Source organism: Leptopilina heterotoma, unplaced genomic scaffold (assembly GCF_015476425.1).
Source record: "Leptopilina heterotoma isolate Lh14 unplaced genomic scaffold, ASM1547642v1 Lhet_166, whole genome shotgun sequence".
Lineage (NCBI taxonomy): Eukaryota > Metazoa > Arthropoda > Insecta > Hymenoptera > Figitidae > Leptopilina > Leptopilina heterotoma.
The window spans coordinates 1,291,970-1,308,580 of record NW_025110882.1 but is presented as its reverse complement, the minus strand read 5'-3'; the positions used below and the strand labels follow the sequence as shown (position 1 = coordinate 1,308,580).

The window sequence follows — 16,611 nt, the reverse complement described above, 5'->3', positions numbered from 1 at the left end:
GACATGCGCTGTCAATCCCAACGAGAATAAACGAATAGACCCGAACATATCCGAAGAGAAATATCGCCTAAGGCGCCAATTTTTGAAATCAAAAAAGTAATCTGTAAATATTTTGTATAAGATTATATAAATTGTTATTTATACAATTAATTATTATAATTAAGTATACATACCTTTACGATAATTATGATGATCACGTCGAATATTAATTCCTTAATAAAAAATAAGATTCAGAAAAATAATCCTATTTTATTTAATAATATCGTTTATTTTAAAATGTTTTAGTAATAATAATTAATAATAATAATAATAATATAATGTGGATCCTACTTCCCAGGCTGTACAATTTCTTTCTCTTTAATTTCTAAAATCTATGATTTATCCTATGGATGAAAGTATTAATTCAGCAACATCGGGATCTTGCGATCGCACTGATAATTGCATCGTAACTTGTCCTTCTGCCAAGGCAAATTTAGCGCGTGCAAAAATTTCTTTACCACCGCGGAAAATTCCACGAAGCGCAGTGAATTCAATAGCTCCGGATTGTCCACGATCGCCACGTTCAGCCGATTCTAAACCGAGAAAACCAACTAAACGTTGAATTGCTTCTTCCACCGTTGTGACAGTTGCCCCGAGAGCAAAAGTCTCATCCACTGTGATAAATCCTCGAGTTCCAGCAGATTCCCAAACCGCATTGAAGTCGACTCCCCTTCCGCCCGCTCCACGCATTTGATCGGCTAAAGTTATTTCTAAATCCTCCAACTGGATCGGGCAAGAAGTTTTCGTTTTATTTTTTATTAGAAAGTGAAAATAAAATTAAATAAAAGATAATAAAAATTAAATAAAATAAAAAATTGTTTTTAAATTTGTTATATTGCTTACCATATACTCATCGCTGTATCCTTGATCGGCGTATGGCACTCCAGTTGTTGGATCGCAATCGCGAGCCATAAATCGCAAAGTCGTGGGAATGGAAGTAACACTCGATTGAATATCCTCCGGATATTTCAGAACCGTATAAGTGATACCAGGTTCGTTGTACGTTAATTTTGGGCAGGGTATCTCACACACCAGTGTGTACCTGTCAAAAGAAAAGTATTATTATAAATTTAATTCTAAGTTCAAAAATTAAAAAATGACAATAGTATTTTTGTTACCCTTCAGGAGGCTCGACCGCGACTTTGACATCTTCCAGTAATTGATCAGACAGTGTGTTTAAGCAATCGAACTGTAATATAAGATATTCGGAGAATGAGTGCTTTACGCATTTCACATTGTATTCAGTTTCAGATTCTGTCAATTCAGCAACAGGTGACGATTTAAAGAGTTGTGCATTCCGTATGGCCATCATAAGTTGAGGAACTTGAGACAATTTCTCCATGAAAGTTTCTTCGCGCGAAAGCTTTGGTGTCTGTTGCTTGACAGCTGTATGAATTTCGGTGGGAATTGGTTCCTCGACAATTTGTGCAGCTGGAATCTAAATAAACAATGATAATAAATATTTTTTATTTTAATTATGTTTAGTTAAAAATGGAAGTAAAATAGAAGAAAAATAGAAGTTTCTTACTTCGGAAATATCGAAGGCCTCTTCCATGGAGGAACGTGAGTAATTACGTAGAGCTCGTTCGAGACTTGGAATGGAAAGAAGTGGAGGTTGCACCAGAGGTAGAATAGTTGGGTCGTGTTGTCCTTGAAGAATGGAGCAGTAATAAGCGGCACGATCTCGTACTTCGTCGTCAGAATCCAGCTGACAGCGTACTAGTAGAACGAGAATATTAGGCAATAACTGAGGACAAGCGGCAGCAAAGTGTGCCAGTGCTGTCACAGCTGCTGCTCGTACACTCGCGCTCTCCAAAATTACACGATTGTAGATGAAACGAATGTAACGTGACGGTTGCTTCGAAGTTGGCCCCTCCTGACCCAGTAGATGAAGAATCCTCACTGCCAATGACGTATGCTCGCAATCCTCGATAAATTCACATAAATGCGCGAGTCCCGCTTCCTTGGCTTCCACATTGCCCTCCATCACGGCGATAATCGTATCTACAATCGCCGCCTTATATTCCAAACCTCCCTCATCCCTCAGCATAGCCGAGAGGAAATTCATAAGAACCGCGTGCTTCCTCGGAAACTTCTGACAAAGTGCCCTGTAAATTTCAACAAATAAATAAATTACATATTCATAAAAAGAAATTCGAAAAGTATTCAACTTACCTAATAGCTTGCACGACGACAACTTTAAATTCGTCCGATATTTCCGATACGAATGTGGCAATTTGCTTCATTAGACGATCAACAGAACTCTCCGCTCCAGTTTTCAACAGAGTCGTGATAGCCAACGTAGCAATTGATCTGTTCGAATCGGTAATCAAATTTTCCAAATCCAAATTACATGCGGTCACTGCTCCAGGATGGGTCATAGCCACTTTGTTTAAAGAACGAACAGCGGCGAATTTCAGCGCAGGTTTCGGCGAACCACAAAACAGTTGCAAAACACTTATTGCTGGTTGTATTTCGCGTGTGCCACTGCGACCCAAATTTACTAGAGCGTGCGCCGCCTCAAAGACAACCATTTCTGATTTGTGACGCAAACACGCTTCGACGAAATCCAAAAGTTCTGTGCCTTCATCTATTTCCTCCAACAATTTGCACGCCATACGAATCAACATGCAAGCGGCATAGGGACTCTTTTGACTGCTTCGCATCAATTTACCGACTAATTTAATAACTGCATGTTTATCGGATTTACGAGCCTGGTACAATACACCTAGGGCGTGATATTGTACCATGACATTGTCGGAATTCAAAGCCTCTTGTGCTTCGTTCGCCCATCTTCGTGCGACGTCACTCGACACTTTCGTTAAGTGCAACGATGAAACGAGAGCTGCACTCGAAACTGCTGGAGAACGATCGACGATCGCTTGTTTCATGTAACGTTCAATTGCCGCCAACATTCCCGCATCGGTTATTGTGCATAATGCTCTGATTGCAGCAGCCCTGTAACACGTTAGATTGTAATTAACTTTCTTTAATATTTAATTAATTACTTAATTTACCTTCGAAAAAAAATTCAAAAAATATACAATGAAGAATATATACCTGTACAAATCCTCCTTCCCTGTCATATCTTTCGTCAAACTCGATGTAACAATAATCACATCATCGGCAATTGAACTCAGTTCCTTTATTCCCAAATAAACTAAACGACGTAGAACAACATCGCGGGATTGAAATAATTTAGTCATTGCAAAAAATGTTTCTGTCGCTTCTGTACTGCCAAGTTGTTCCCCTTGGTTCAGTAAATATAAAATTTTCGTTAAAATATGTGCACATTTTCGTGGATTGACAGATGTGTCATTAAAAGTACGTGCCTCTTGGAGTACCGATGTTTTCTCCAAATTCTGAAAGGGATTTCCACCTCCTACAAACATGACAAAATTATATGGATTAAAATTCACATAAAACAAAATTAATTATTTATTTACAAAAATTTCAATTGTTCACTATAAGTTTAAAATTGATTTAGTTTAGTAAAAAATAGAAAAATGTAGAAACGTGTCAAAATTGTTTAAAGACAGCTAACCTATGAACAACATTGTTGACTATTAAAAGTGAAATGAAGAGCACAGATAATAATAGAATATATTGTGTAAAATAGATTATATATAATTACCATCCTCCTCTTCTTTTTTATCACGCTTAAAGGCGTTCATTTTCTTAAATTCCAAACAGAATTTAACATAAATACAGACACGTCACCTACAAATTGAAGACGGCCGTCCACCCTGACATATGAGACATTTAGTGTTGCCAACCTTTCAACATTCTACCAACATTATGTTTTTTTGTGACTTTCGAAACAAAGTGATAAATAATTCTTTTATAACACAATCGTGGTAGAAAAATTGAGAAATGTTGATAAATACTTTACTTTTACATATTTCATTTTATCATTATGACATTATTTCGCATCTGGCAGAAATATTTTGACACTTGACAATTAAGTTGGCGGGGAAATTCAATTCGGTTGAGAACCACTGTGCGCAATTAATTGCGCAGATGAAAAAATTTGTAGTTTCGAAAAGAAAAGAGTTAACCTCACACTGTTAGCGTCTATTAGGTTAGAATGAAAATAACAATTTTTAAATGTTAATTATTTAAATAACTATTATTCTAGATTTTTCGTTTAAGTTTTTTCAATGATCCAAATATCTGTTTTTCGCAACGAAATAATCACAGTGTATATATTATATTTATAAATAAACAATTAGATTTTGCGGTAAAACAAGGTACCTACTTTTCTATTTTTTGCATGTTTAATTTAAATTTTAAATGAAAACATTTACATTTTTAAGTCTCGAAAGAAAAATTTAGTTTATAAAAATATAATTACTGACAAAATAATTTTTGGTTTATAAAACAAAACTTTTTTATTTTTAAACTTGAAAAATTTATTTTATTATCTTCTGTATATTATATTTCACAACAAACTAATTTATAATTCATAACACAATAAATAAATCTGATTTTTGTTTCAGTTCATTTGGATTCAAAAGAAAATTAAGTTATTAAAATGGCGAAAGTAGCCGCAGAAGTCATAGAATTAATTTCCGACGAGGAAACGGAGGATAGTAAAAAAGATGATAAACAAAAGAAAACATGCAATGCTAATTGCATTAATTTTCAATGTAATTCTGGAGTGAATATGAAAATAGCTCCTACTTTTGCTTGCACATTTTTTGGAGCAAACACGGCCAAAAGGAAAAAGCGTTTAATTTGCGAAAAATGCCTCAATGATTCTATACAGCATCAGCAGGTAATAATTCTATTAAAAGATTGTAAGAATTGTGGATAAATAAGTAAAATACTATTTAATTTCTTATGTGAAACTCAAAGGTACTCGTCAATTCGTTTTTGGATCGAAAGCCATTATTAAAATGTGAATTTCCGGATCATACAATGGAAGTAGAAATTTCAGACAGTGATGATTCTGATACTGAGAGCAAAACGGATGACAATGAAGGTAAATTCACCTATATGAAATTAAAAATGTACAATTGAATGATTTTGATACTAAACATAAAAATTTTAGATAATTTTTTGCCAGAAGATTTTCTCTTGGACCTCGAGCAAAAGTTAGATGTATCCTTGGCTTCTATTAGTTCTAAATTTGATATTAAATTTCAAGTTGAGGAGGCACAAAAATACCTTACGAAACAATGGGACAATATTCAGAGTAAGTTGCCTAAATATTCCGACTTGCTAAAAGATTTTTCCTTTATTCATTTTCTGAATTTTAATATTTTCAGGTGACAACGATAAAGTGGACGGAGAACTAAAAGACTTGATGGGCAAACTCGACAAGCTGCGAAATTCTCTCTATGACGAATTTAAACCAAGCATTAAAATGATGGAAGAGCTTACGATTTGTGACGGAGTACCAGATAACAATCAGTTCCCTCTTGTTGCGACGAAAAAAGTTACTCAAATTAGAAATACACCAACAGTACCTGTACCTGATAATCAACCAATTATTCTTGAGGAAATTGAAAGAGACAATGTAAAAGCAGCTGCCGATTTGCCGCCACTTGGTCTTCTCGTAAAACCAGTTCCCGATGTAGACACCCCTGTTCTGATCATGAAACACGCTTTGATCCCATGGTTAAAGGCTAAGGTATGTTTTATGACTCAAAATTACCAAATCTTTTTTATAATACAAAATCTAATTAAACTCTCCCAAACAGGTTATAGCGGTAGTCAACAAAAATCCTACTCAATACAAAGTGAAATTAAACGCAAAAAAGCATAATCAAGCAATGAAAATTGTATCCGGAAAACAAGTTGCCATCGCTCAGCAGAGCAATGTAATTATTCCGGTTTCAACTCGAGTTGTCGCTCTCTTTCAAGATCTGAATACAAACAATTTTTACAGTGGTGTCATTGCTGAACCTCCGAAATCGACAAATAAATATCGGTAATCAATTTGTTTCGGATTAATTAATTAATTAATATTTTTCCTTGCGCTTAAGGAATAGATAATTACAGGATTCTTTTCTTGACAGGTATTTGGTATTTTTCGACGATGGTTACGCGCAGTACGTAATTCACAAGAACATTTATCTCGTGTCGGAAAGTTCGCCGCAAGTTTGGGAGGACGTACCAAGTCCTTCGCGAGATTTTGTGAAGAAGTACATGGAGTCATATCCGGAGAGGCCAATGGTGAAGTTGCAGACGGGTCAAGTGGTGAAGACCGAGTGGAATGGAAAATGGTGGATAGCTCGTGTCATACAAGTCGATGCCAGTTTGGTACAAATGCATTTCGATGCTGACAATCGAACCGAATGGATTTACAGAGGTTCCGCGAGATTGGGACCTCTTTACGTTGAGTTGCTCAAGGCGAATGCAAGGCAACAGGGCAATCATGCCACCGCTAATGCTCCGGCCCGTCATCGCCTTCCACCCTCGTCAAATGTTGGTTTTCCATTTTCTATCTCAATAAATAAATTAATTTTGAATTACATTCAAATTAATAGCATAGTAATTCATAGATTCTCTTTGTAAATTATTGATAAATTACAGAAACAAGGAATGCCATACGTCGAGTACACTTCATCAACAGATCAAGATGAATTCCTAAATAGGAAAGCCGATGTAAAACAAGTGAGCGCTCCCGCTGCGAATATTATTCGGCCAATTGATAAAATTACTCATGAAACGCCATTCATTGCGCCACAACAGGCGCGAGCCGTGGCTAAGAAAAGTACCGCGAAAAAACCCGTCATTCCTGAACCAACATACAATCCTCCGACTGAAACAAAACCCTCACACAGCATTGTTGTAAGTCCATAAGCGAATTCACTTTTTTTAATTGAATTCAAAATTAATATCTAATAATTATTAAATGAATACATTAATCGTTTGTGCAGTACTATCAGACTCAGAACAGAACGAGTCCGAAGAGGTATACACCGCACAGATGTGCACCAAAATGTCTCGACGGTTGTTCCTTCACGCCGGAGGATTTAAAGGGATACTCGCCATTGTCAATTCCATTGCTTTGCGGTTGGAACAGACAATTGTGTAAATTCTCCAAGGGCAAGAAAGTCACTATCTATCAATCTCCGTGCGGAAAACGACTTCGAAATATGGAAGAATTGCACAAGTATTTACGAGTCACGGGAAGTCCAATGTCTGTCGACTTGTTTGAATTTGATCACTGGGTCCATTGTCTCGCTGAATTTGTCCTTGATAAATGTTTCGTTAACATTAAGGTAAGGGAATTTCTTTCAAAAATTAATTGCAATTTTTACTTTTAATCACTTTCTACACAATTTTTCAACATAATCATATTTATAATAAACATTTCAGGATCTCAGTTACGGAGCAGAAAACGTTCCCATTCCGTGTGTGAACGAAATTGATCATGCTCTGCCCGATACAATTAGATATAGTACCCAAAGAGAACCGACAGAAGACGTTCATCTTAATTTGGATTCAGACTTTTTGTGCTGCTGTGATTGCACTGACGATTGTCAGGTAAATTTGAATTTTAAAAAATTTTTTATATTTGATAGACAATCTAAATCTGAAATTAAATTCAACTTACAATAGGTATTTGTAAAGTAATATTAAGAATAATAGATTTCTGTCGATTGTCAACAGGATAAAGAAAAATGTCAGTGTTGGCAATTAACGAATCAGGGAGCAACTCTTGGAGGTAGAGTTGCAAACACCGCTGTGGGTTATATTTACAAACGGCTACCAGAACCGGTAACAACCGGCATTTACGAATGCAATTCAAGGTGTAAATGCTCCGTGAAAACGTGTCTAAATCGAGTAGTTCAACATCCTCTGACGTTGAAGTTACAAGTCTTTAAAACCGCTCCCCGTGGTTGGGGAATCAGATGTCTCAACGATATTCCCCAGGGCTCGTTCATCTGCATCTATGCAGGAAGATTGCTCACTGAACAGGTAAGTTTATTATTCAATTATTATTAAATTCTATTTAGAAACAAAATGGTGAATTTCTTTCTTTTTAGGGAGCAAACGAGGGAGGTAAAAATTATGGCGACGAATATCTCGCCGAACTGGATTACGTCGAGGTCGTCGAAGGAATTAAAGAAGGCTACGAAGCTGATGTCCTTGATCCTGAATTGGAACTATCTAACGATACTAGCCGAAAGGACAATATAAGCGATGAAGACGACACCAGTAAGCCTTCCGGTTACGAGTCGGATGAAGATTTTGACATCACTAAGTACCGGGACGATCCCAACCTCAGAATAAAAGACATTGGAGAAGATACACCTATTCGGTAAGAAGAAATCGAAATTAAACATTTAGTATTTTTACTCAAACTTCTAAATCATTTTTCAGTAAAAGATTGCGAAAACGCAAAAGAGGTGATAAATCAAAGGAGGAAGAAGCTGAAGAAGAAAAAACAAAATCATCGAAATCTAAATCTGAGATGAGGTCATCAAAACCAGATTTAGACAAATCAGAAAGTAGAGATTCAAATTACGATACTATAACGCTCAGTGATGAGGATGAGTCGAAGCGGCGAGAACCCGGTAAACTCGATTTGACTGTTGAAGCTCAAATTGATCGGCCGAATTTCAAGTCCGTTCGAGACTTTTTTGGCGAAGATGAGGCCGTTTATATCATGGATGCCAAAACCACGGGAAATATCGGACGCTATTTGAATGTGAGAAAAGTTCGCCTCTAATTACATAATTTTCTCCAATTTCCTCAATTCTAATTTAACAATATTTTTACAGCACTCCTGTGATCCAAATGTATTCGTTCAAAACGTGTTTGTGGACACTCACGATGTAAGATTTCCCTGGGTGGCTTTCTTCGCTTTACATTACATCAGAGCTGGTCAGGAATTGACCTGGAATTATAGTTACGATGTGGGCAGTATACCAGGCAAAATGATAATATGTAAATGTGGTTCATCAAATTGCAGAGGTCGATTGTTGTAAATTTCACTTATTCGTGATTAACAATTATGAAAAAAGATCTCTAAAGAAGTTTCAAGAATATTTTAATTACTTTTGTGTGTGCACATATGTACGTTATTTATAAAAAATAAAACAATTAGTCATTTTTGGGTTCAAATCGTTCGCGAACAAAAAACAATAGAAATTATGTAGTAAGTAATTAATTTCCACTGTTTTTGTAAATACTTACTTTTAAATTATTATCATGTTTATATGTAATTTGGCGAAATATCAATAAAAATATGCAAAAAGAAATAAAAGTCGATAAATCATTAGGAAGGGAAATTTGAAAGTAGAATATTTTTTTTACTTAATATATTATTAAAACAAAGTCTTACACATCTTAGATGTAAATTACAAAGTTTTTCATTCAATGAGTGTTTGTTCATTTCTAAAAAATAAGTCGATAAAAGATTAATTTCTATGTTTGTTTGTTTGGTTTTTTTCTTTTTTTTTTTCTTGTAAAAGAACTAAAAACTATTTCGAACTTATTGAAATAGGTATCGCGAAAAAATTGCGACTCTAGGCGGAACAAGTTTAGGTCGCGATTACTCGAAGCGAGTACATATTTCTTATTTATATCATTATTATATATTATAAACCTACATTATAGCTTCATGCCTTTTATGTAAGTTACATAAATATACAATATATATTTTATATATAGATGTCTGACAGAATGCGAAGAAGTCAATAACGAAGCGACAATATATCCTATAAGGAACGTGTGACGTATCTATTATTATTTTAATTTTAAATATGTAACAAAATTTTTAATTTTTAAAGTGTTTTGGTTTTGTATAGCTCCAAGAGCTCTTTAATTTCTTCTTTCTCGGCTGCATCTAAATAGCTCGTTCCGTCTGGCGTTACACCATTTGGCCGTGCTCCTTTCTCCAATAGTAATTTCACACAATTTGTGTGTCCTTCCCAAATCGCAGCCAAGAGCGTCGTGATACCGTGCTTATCTCTCGCCTAAATATTTCAAATTCATCATTCTGACTATTGTTAATTTACTGATTAATTTTATTTTTCAATTTTCAACGCATTTTGGAATTTTTCACACGTATCCAAAATATTAAATTTTACGGGGTCTAAATTTTAATTAAATGTTATAACAATTAAACTTACATTCGCATCAGCACCTTTTTCTAAAAGATAACCGAGAACATCACTTTGGCCATAATCTGCTGCATAGTGCAGTAACGTCCTTCCATTAATTAATTTATTAACATCCATATCCTGTTAACAATTCATTCATTAACTTGTCTACTCTCTTTAAATTCTGCTGTTGAAACTTCTTAATAGACCATTATATTTAAGCTCCATTTAAAATAAATAAATTCAAATTAAATTTGAATAACTTTCTGAATATTTTATATCTCACATAAATAAACTATAATAATCTTCGTATTTCATAAACATTATAAATACGCTATAATAATAATTCAAACAATAATGAATCCAAACAGAGATTTAAATTTTACAGTATGAAAATAAATTCTCAGCTTAGTTGTAAACAATAATAAACAAATTATTGATTAGTAAAGATTTATAAGCCAAAATAAAATTGATTGTTTTCATTAAAAATGACAGAAAAAATGGTATCTGTCAACTTGATTTACACTATTTACGTTCAATTTATAAATGATAGTGTAAAATACAAGTTCAAATAATAATTAATATAAAAATTTAATAATATGCCGTGGTTATGAATTAAAAGTTACATTAAAAATATTAATTATTATGATGTTAAATTGAAAAGAGAAATGCGACATTTTTTCAACACACCTTATTCTCTACAATGTCTCGAACCTGATCCAGATCACCGTTCTTTATTCCCCACACAAGTTCATTCATTTTGACTGACGATTAAAATCAATTTTTTTGATTGTTTATAAAGTTTATAGAATAACTTTGTTTATTTAAATTAAATATTTTTCCATTAGGTTTTGATAGTTTTGATTGTGCCGAATTTACTGATGGCAGCTGTATCAGGTATGGGAAGTTCAAAAGTACTGTGTAATTTACGTATAATACGTAGAAAACCCCACCACTTGTTAATAGATGCGTAATTGTATTGTAATTCCACCACGTAAATTACTTTGTTTTTGGCGGTTGCAGGCAGTTGTACACCTCTCCACGTTGCGTGTAAACAGTTTTCTAAAGTGTTAACGATTATTTGTTTCGCTTTCTGTAATATAATTATATTTTCCTGGTATGAGTTTCACGTGTTTCATTCAACCGGAAAGGTTGTGTTTTTCTGGAAACGAAAGTTTGACATAATATAACGTTTTTTTCTCAAAAAACGAGGTAATATTATACTTTGTTTATTAAATATGTAGCAACATTCTTAAAATTTCAACTCAGACCGCCTTTAAATGTTTGTTTATTTCTAATAACAATTACAATTTTAATTATTTTAATATTTGTTAAGGTGAAAAGAGTTCTGAAACAAAACGTGGTGCACTTGTTAATGTCTTTTTTCTTATGGATAAACAATGAATGAGAAGAAAGATAATTTTGCTTGGGCACAGAAACTGGGATTCTCAGGACGTACAGATTCAGTTTTGTGAGTAAACGTTTATTAAAAATATGTAAACTAGGAATTAATATGCATAATTAATGATTCGATATATGTGTATACAATTAATACACTTAATAAAATATAAATTTTCTTTTGATTAGATTAAACAAAGGAATAATTGGACTTCTTTGGGATGATGCGTCAAAACTTCTACACCATCCTAAGGATGTAATGGAAACGAGGAAAAACATTTTACTTTATAAATTAAAAAATAATTTGCAAGATCCTTGCATAGATTATATAAAAAATGGTGATCAATTAAAAGCCGAGAGAAGTAATTTAAAGGATCGAATTAAAGTAGCAGAGGAGAAAAACAAAGAACAAGAATCCAAGACAATCAAGAAAGGTAATTAATTAAATTGATTCAGAGAGAATCAATTTCAATAGAATTAATTGGAAATATTTTTTTTTTTAAAGAGAATGAACTGAGATTATTGAAATGCAAGAAAGAGTCGCCTACTATGAAGAAAGAATTACTTAAAATGAAGGTGGAACAAGTTCAAGAAATTCTTAAGGACAGCAGTACAATGTTAAATATAAGCAAGCATTTAATGCCCGCAAGTAATAAAGACGTATCGTTAAAGGAGATACGCGAGTGTTTGAACTTAATAAGCAACATTCGTTCTGGTGTAAATAAAAAGGAGGTAAATTGATTAATTTACAATAATCCAGTAATATTGAAAAATCTTTTGGAAATCTATTCAAACTTTTCCTCTTCTAGATAATCAATAAAGTAAGACAAATTTTGGATGGTAAACACGTTCCAACTTTATGGTCACTATTAACAGAAAATCAATCTCAAGATATGGAGACATTAATTTCACTGGGTAAGAAGGAAGTATCTGAATTTAAAACTACTATCGGAGAAGACATTGACATCGGTTTAGCAAAAATCTGCGGAGAACATATTAAAACTGTTTCGATGCAATTGTTAGAAATCGCAAATACTTCAGAAAATGAGAGAATTCTTATGGAGTGGATTGAGCGAATTGAGGTAAAGTATTTCAATCTATTCTAAAATCAAATAAAAGATTAAAATTTATATTACTTAAAATTTTTTCTAGTTGGCTGAACCAGGCATCACTGAATGGCTTGAAAATACTCTTGAAGTTCGTATGCACGAAGTCGAACAAAATACATTACTGAAGGAAATAAATGACATTTCAAACAGTCTCGATGAACAAGAAAACTTGGAAACGGAACTTTCCGAAATTTCCACTAAATTAGAAAATCTCAGTTCTGAAAAAGTAAGAAAAATCATTAAATATACGAATTCAAATATTATAGATTTAAAAAACATTATTTTTTTACAGAAAAAATTAATCGACGAAGTTCAAAAATCTTTAAACTATCTCAAAGGTATTCGATATCTAATAACAGAAACGAGAGAAAAACAATTAGTTCACCTTCAAGCAATTGCAAACTTACGATCTGATACTCAAGAACCAGATCGAAAAGCAGAACCGAATCTTTCTTTGGAATTAGAAACATTTTACAAGGAATTAGATATAGAAGCTTTACGGCAAATAACTGTAAAGAAACAATTTTCCGAACAAAGGTATAATTTTTAATTTACCATTAATAATTAATAAGTAATAATTTAATATTAATATTTTACGCTTTTTTAGACACCTGAATATCAGTTTTAATAATTCATTGCTACATTTATCGGACAAATTCTCAGGGAAATTGACAAATTCACTATCAATTTTAAAAATACCTTTCTATTTCCTATTGGAGAGTTATAAAGCCATGTACACGAATGCTTTACTAAAACGAAATGATAACGCGGAATCTTTTGATTTACTTGACGAATATCCACAATGGGATGTATCAAGATTGGATAATGTTCTTAAGAGTAACATGGAATTATTGCAGCATGTAAATTTAATTTGTAAAAAATCTAGAGAACATGTAAATGAATTTGATCACTTGTTTGATATATGGTGAGTATAAATAGTTATAAAATATTCAATTATTATAGAATAGTGTAATTAAAATTTACATTAATTTAAAAAATATCTTTCAGGAATCAAGAATCATTTGAAAGTGCCTTTAAGGTTTTAGAAGAATTAACAGTGGATGGTGTGACCTTAAAAGACTGGCAACAACGTTATAGTATTGTAATGTATATGTTAAAAAAATCAAGTAAAGTTTCTCTATCATTTCAACCTTACAGTTTTGAGGAACAATAACAAATATTTTAGATTGTAAATTTTTATATCAATTTCACATCTGTATTTATAATTTTATACTTGTTCGTTAAAAAGAGAACTAAAAAGTATTTTTATCAATAAATTTGTAATTATTTTATATTTAAAATTATATTAACAATTATATTCCAAGATTGTTTCATTTATTACCATATTTATTAATAATTTATTGTATTCGAAAAACGCGCGATAATAATAGAAATTTGTCTGTGCATTGAGAACCACTGCTCAAAATATCGTTTCTATTTTATTTTTTTATTCATGGAATTAGACAATATTTTATTATCTCAACACTGAAAGAAACGCGAAATTTTAGTTAAATTAAAAACGGTCGTATGAAATCTCCCAAAAATCAAATCGATCGAATATCCATTACATCGAATTTCAAAACATCGAATGCTCAATACATCGAATTTTCAAAACATCGAATGCTCAATATATCGAATTTTCAAAACGTCGATTGCTCAACACATCGAATTTTCAAAACTTCGAATGTTCATTAGATCGAATTTTTAAAACATCGAATGTTAAATTGATCGAATTTTTAAAACATCGAATGTTAAATTGATCGAATTTTCAAAACTTCGAATGCACATTACATCGAATTTTTAAAACGTCGAATGCTCATTTCATCGAATTTTCAAATCTTCGAATGTTCATTTGATCGAATTTTCAAATCTTCGAATGTTCATTTGATCGAATTTTCAAAACGTCGAATGCTCATTTCATCGAATTTTCAAAACGTCGAATGCTCATTTCATCGAATTTTTAAAACTTCGAATGTTAAATTGATCGAATTTTCAAAACTTCGAATGCTCATTTCATCGAATTTTCAAAACATCGAATGCTCATTTTATCGAATTTTCAAAACTCTGAATGCTTATTACATCGAATTTTCAAAACGTCGAATGTTAATTTTATCGAATTTTCAAAACTTCGAATGCTCATTTCATCGAATTTTCAAAACTTCGAATGCTCATTACATCGAATTTTTAAATCATCGAATGTTAATTTGATCGAATTTTCAAAACGTCGAATGCTCAGTTCATCGAATTTTTAAAACATCGAATGCTCATTTCGTCGAATTTTCAAAACTTCGAATGTTGATTTGATCGAATTTTCAAAACTTCGAATGCTTATTACATCGAATTTTCAAAACTCCGAATGCTTATTACATCGAATTTTCAAAACGTCGAATGCTCATTAGATCGAATTTTCAAAACTTCGAATGCTTATTTCATCGAATTTTCAAAACGTCGAATGCTCATTTCATCGAATTTTTAAATCATCGATTGTTAATTTGATCGAATTTTTAAAACGTCGAATGTTAATTTGATCGAATTTTCAAAACGTCGAATGCTCAGTTCATCGAATTTTTAAAACATCGAATGCTCATTTTATCGAATTTTCAAAACATCGAATGATAATTTGATCGAAATTTCAAAACGTCGAATGCTCATTACATCGAATTTTTAAAACATCGAATGCTCATTTCATCGAATTTTCAAAACGTCGAATGCTCATTAGATCGAATTTTCAAAACTTCGAATGTTCATTTGATCGAATTTTCAAATCTTCGAATGTTCATTTCATCGAATTTTCAAAACGTCGAATGCTCATTTCATCGAATTTTCAAAACTTCGAATGTTCATTAGATCGAATTTTTAAAACTTCGAATGTTAAATTGATCGAATTTTCAAAACTTCGAATGCTTATTTCATCGAATTTTCAAAACGTCGAATGCTCATTTCATCGAATTTCCAGAACTTCGAATGCTCATTTCATCGAATTTCCAAAACTTCGAATGCTTATTTCATCGAATTTTTAAAACATCGAATGTTAATTAGATCGAATTTTTAAAAAGTCGAATGTTCATGTCATCGAATTTTCAAAACTTCGAATGCTCATTTCATCGAATTTCCAAAACTTCGAATGCTCATTTCATCGAATTTTTAAATCATCGATTGTTAATTTGATCGAATTTTTAAAACGTCGAATGTTAATTTGATCGAATTTTCAAAACGTCGAATGCTCAGTTCATCGAATTTTTAAAACATCGAATGCTCATTAGATCGAATTTTCAAATCTTCGAATGTTCATTTGATCGAATTTTTAAAACGTCGAATGTTAATTTGATCGAATTTTTAAAACTTCGAATGTTCATTTTATCGAAGAGAATTTAACATCTGAGTTTACTATCTATGTAATATGTTCTTCCTAGGGAATTTTGAAAGTGCGCGAGATTTGAAATCGTTTTGGTAAGTGACAATTTTTTTTATTGAGTAAAATTTTTTTGTTTGTTTACTAATTACTTGTCAGTAAATGTTTATTTTTTTGTTATATAAGTATCACTATTATTATGATTATTTTAATTTATATTATAGTTTTTATTATAAGGTAATTAAATTAAATTGTGGTTATCTATTACAATCATAGATGGCTCTAGTAATATGAATATGTGTTTTACAAATTTTTATAAATATTAATCTGTTTATAGTATAATTATTAATATTGTTATTCTTATTATTGTGTAATTGTGAATTTATTATGTATATTTAATGTAATATTGATTTATTTAGAAGTCAGTAAGATGATCGTTAAAAAAAAGTAGTGAATATTTCTTATTTGTCTAAATATTTCGCTTCTAAATGAAGAGTTCAAGTTTCTTTTATCTATTTATAATGAATGATTGAATGAATGAATTAATTAATTAATTAATTAATTAATTAATGTGCATAAATTAAAATTATTTTCAAATTAAATAAAATATTGTGTATTGTTATTATTTTGTTATTTCTTTATATAGTGAATA

At 32.0% G+C, this 16,611-nt stretch overlaps 4 protein-coding genes across 4 annotated transcripts; 2 read left to right on the top strand and 2 right to left on the bottom strand.

Annotated features, from left to right (window-relative positions):
* Positions 1–247: 247 nt before the first annotated feature.
* LOC122499169 (coatomer subunit gamma) lies at positions 248–3,854 on the bottom strand. Its single transcript, XM_043607328.1, has 7 exons — positions 3,674–3,854; positions 3,100–3,421; positions 2,215–2,997; positions 1,568–2,147; positions 1,158–1,477; positions 883–1,081; positions 248–762 (listed from the first exon to the last, which is right to left on the bottom strand). The coding sequence occupies exons 1-7, from the start codon at positions 3,711–3,713 to the stop codon at positions 379–381; spliced, it is 2,628 nt and encodes an 875-aa protein (XP_043463263.1). The 5' UTR covers positions 3,714–3,854; the 3' UTR covers positions 248–378.
* Positions 3,855–4,072: 218 nt separating this feature from the next.
* Positions 4,073–9,255, top strand: LOC122499168 (histone-lysine N-methyltransferase SETDB1). The gene is made up of 14 exons (XM_043607327.1): positions 4,073–4,289; positions 4,539–4,816; positions 4,897–5,023; positions 5,093–5,236; positions 5,310–5,674; positions 5,745–5,974; positions 6,063–6,471; positions 6,580–6,837; positions 6,927–7,271; positions 7,369–7,536; positions 7,663–7,971; positions 8,040–8,314; positions 8,377–8,704; positions 8,778–9,255. Exons 2-14 carry the CDS (start codon positions 4,574–4,576, stop codon positions 8,982–8,984), a joined length of 3,408 nt encoding a protein of 1,135 aa, XP_043463262.1. The 5' UTR covers positions 4,073–4,289; positions 4,539–4,573; the 3' UTR covers positions 8,985–9,255.
* Positions 9,256–9,310: 55 nt separating this feature from the next.
* LOC122499191 (myotrophin-like) lies at positions 9,311–10,859 on the bottom strand. Its single transcript, XM_043607370.1, has 3 exons — positions 10,791–10,859; positions 10,131–10,241; positions 9,311–9,974 (listed from the first exon to the last, which is right to left on the bottom strand). The coding sequence occupies exons 1-3, from the start codon at positions 10,857–10,859 to the stop codon at positions 9,783–9,785; spliced, it is 372 nt and encodes a 123-aa protein (XP_043463305.1). The 3' UTR covers positions 9,311–9,782.
* A 246-nt stretch (positions 10,860–11,105) lies between these two features.
* LOC122499190 (uncharacterized protein MCAP_0864-like) lies at positions 11,106–13,821 on the top strand. Its single transcript, XM_043607369.1, has 9 exons — positions 11,106–11,312; positions 11,437–11,571; positions 11,688–11,932; positions 12,004–12,230; positions 12,308–12,580; positions 12,651–12,833; positions 12,900–13,144; positions 13,215–13,532; positions 13,616–13,821. The coding sequence occupies exons 2-9, from the start codon at positions 11,501–11,503 to the stop codon at positions 13,779–13,781; spliced, it is 1,728 nt and encodes a 575-aa protein (XP_043463304.1). The 5' UTR covers positions 11,106–11,312; positions 11,437–11,500; the 3' UTR covers positions 13,782–13,821.
* Positions 13,822–16,611: the final 2,790 nt, after the last annotated feature.

Excerpts from the sequence above, each read along its gene's own strand:
- LOC122499169 (XM_043607328.1), bottom strand. The coding sequence starts at position 3,713 with ATGAACGCCTTTAAGCGTGATAAAAAAGAAGAGGAGGATG. Across the intron at positions 3,422-3,673 it reads TAAAAAAGAAGAGGAGGATG|GAGGTGGAAATCCCTTTCAG; the intron begins GTAATTATATAT and ends TCATGTTTGTAG. Across the intron at positions 763-882 it reads GATACAGCGATGAGTATATG|TTGGAGGATTTAGAAATAAC; the intron begins GTAAGCAATATA and ends TGCCCGATCCAG.
- LOC122499168 (XM_043607327.1), top strand. The coding sequence starts at position 4,574 with ATGGCGAAAGTAGCCGCAGAAGTCATAGAATTAATTTCCGACGAGGAA. Across the intron at positions 6,472-6,579 it reads GCCTTCCACCCTCGTCAAAT|AAACAAGGAATGCCATACGT; the intron begins GTTGGTTTTCCA and ends GATAAATTACAG. Across the intron at positions 7,972-8,039 it reads GAAGATTGCTCACTGAACAG|GGAGCAAACGAGGGAGGTAA; the intron begins GTAAGTTTATTA and ends CTTTCTTTTTAG.
- LOC122499191 (XM_043607370.1), bottom strand. The coding sequence starts at position 10,859 with ATGAATGAACTTGTGTGGGGAATAAAGAACGGTGATCTGGATCAGGTT. Across the intron at positions 10,242-10,790 it reads GAGACATTGTAGAGAATAAG|GATATGGATGTTAATAAATT; the intron begins GTGTGTTGAAAA and ends AATTGTTAACAG. Across the intron at positions 9,975-10,130 it reads AAAAAGGTGCTGATGCGAAT|GCGAGAGATAAGCACGGTAT; the intron begins GTAAGTTTAATT and ends TGAAATATTTAG.
- LOC122499190 (XM_043607369.1), top strand. The coding sequence starts at position 11,501 with ATGAATGAGAAGAAAGATAATTTTGCTTGGGCACAGAAACTGGGATTC. Across the intron at positions 11,933-12,003 it reads ATCCAAGACAATCAAGAAAG|AGAATGAACTGAGATTATTG; the intron begins GTAATTAATTAA and ends TTTTTTTTAAAG. Across the intron at positions 12,834-12,899 it reads AAAATCTCAGTTCTGAAAAA|AAAAAATTAATCGACGAAGT; the intron begins GTAAGAAAAATC and ends ATTTTTTTACAG.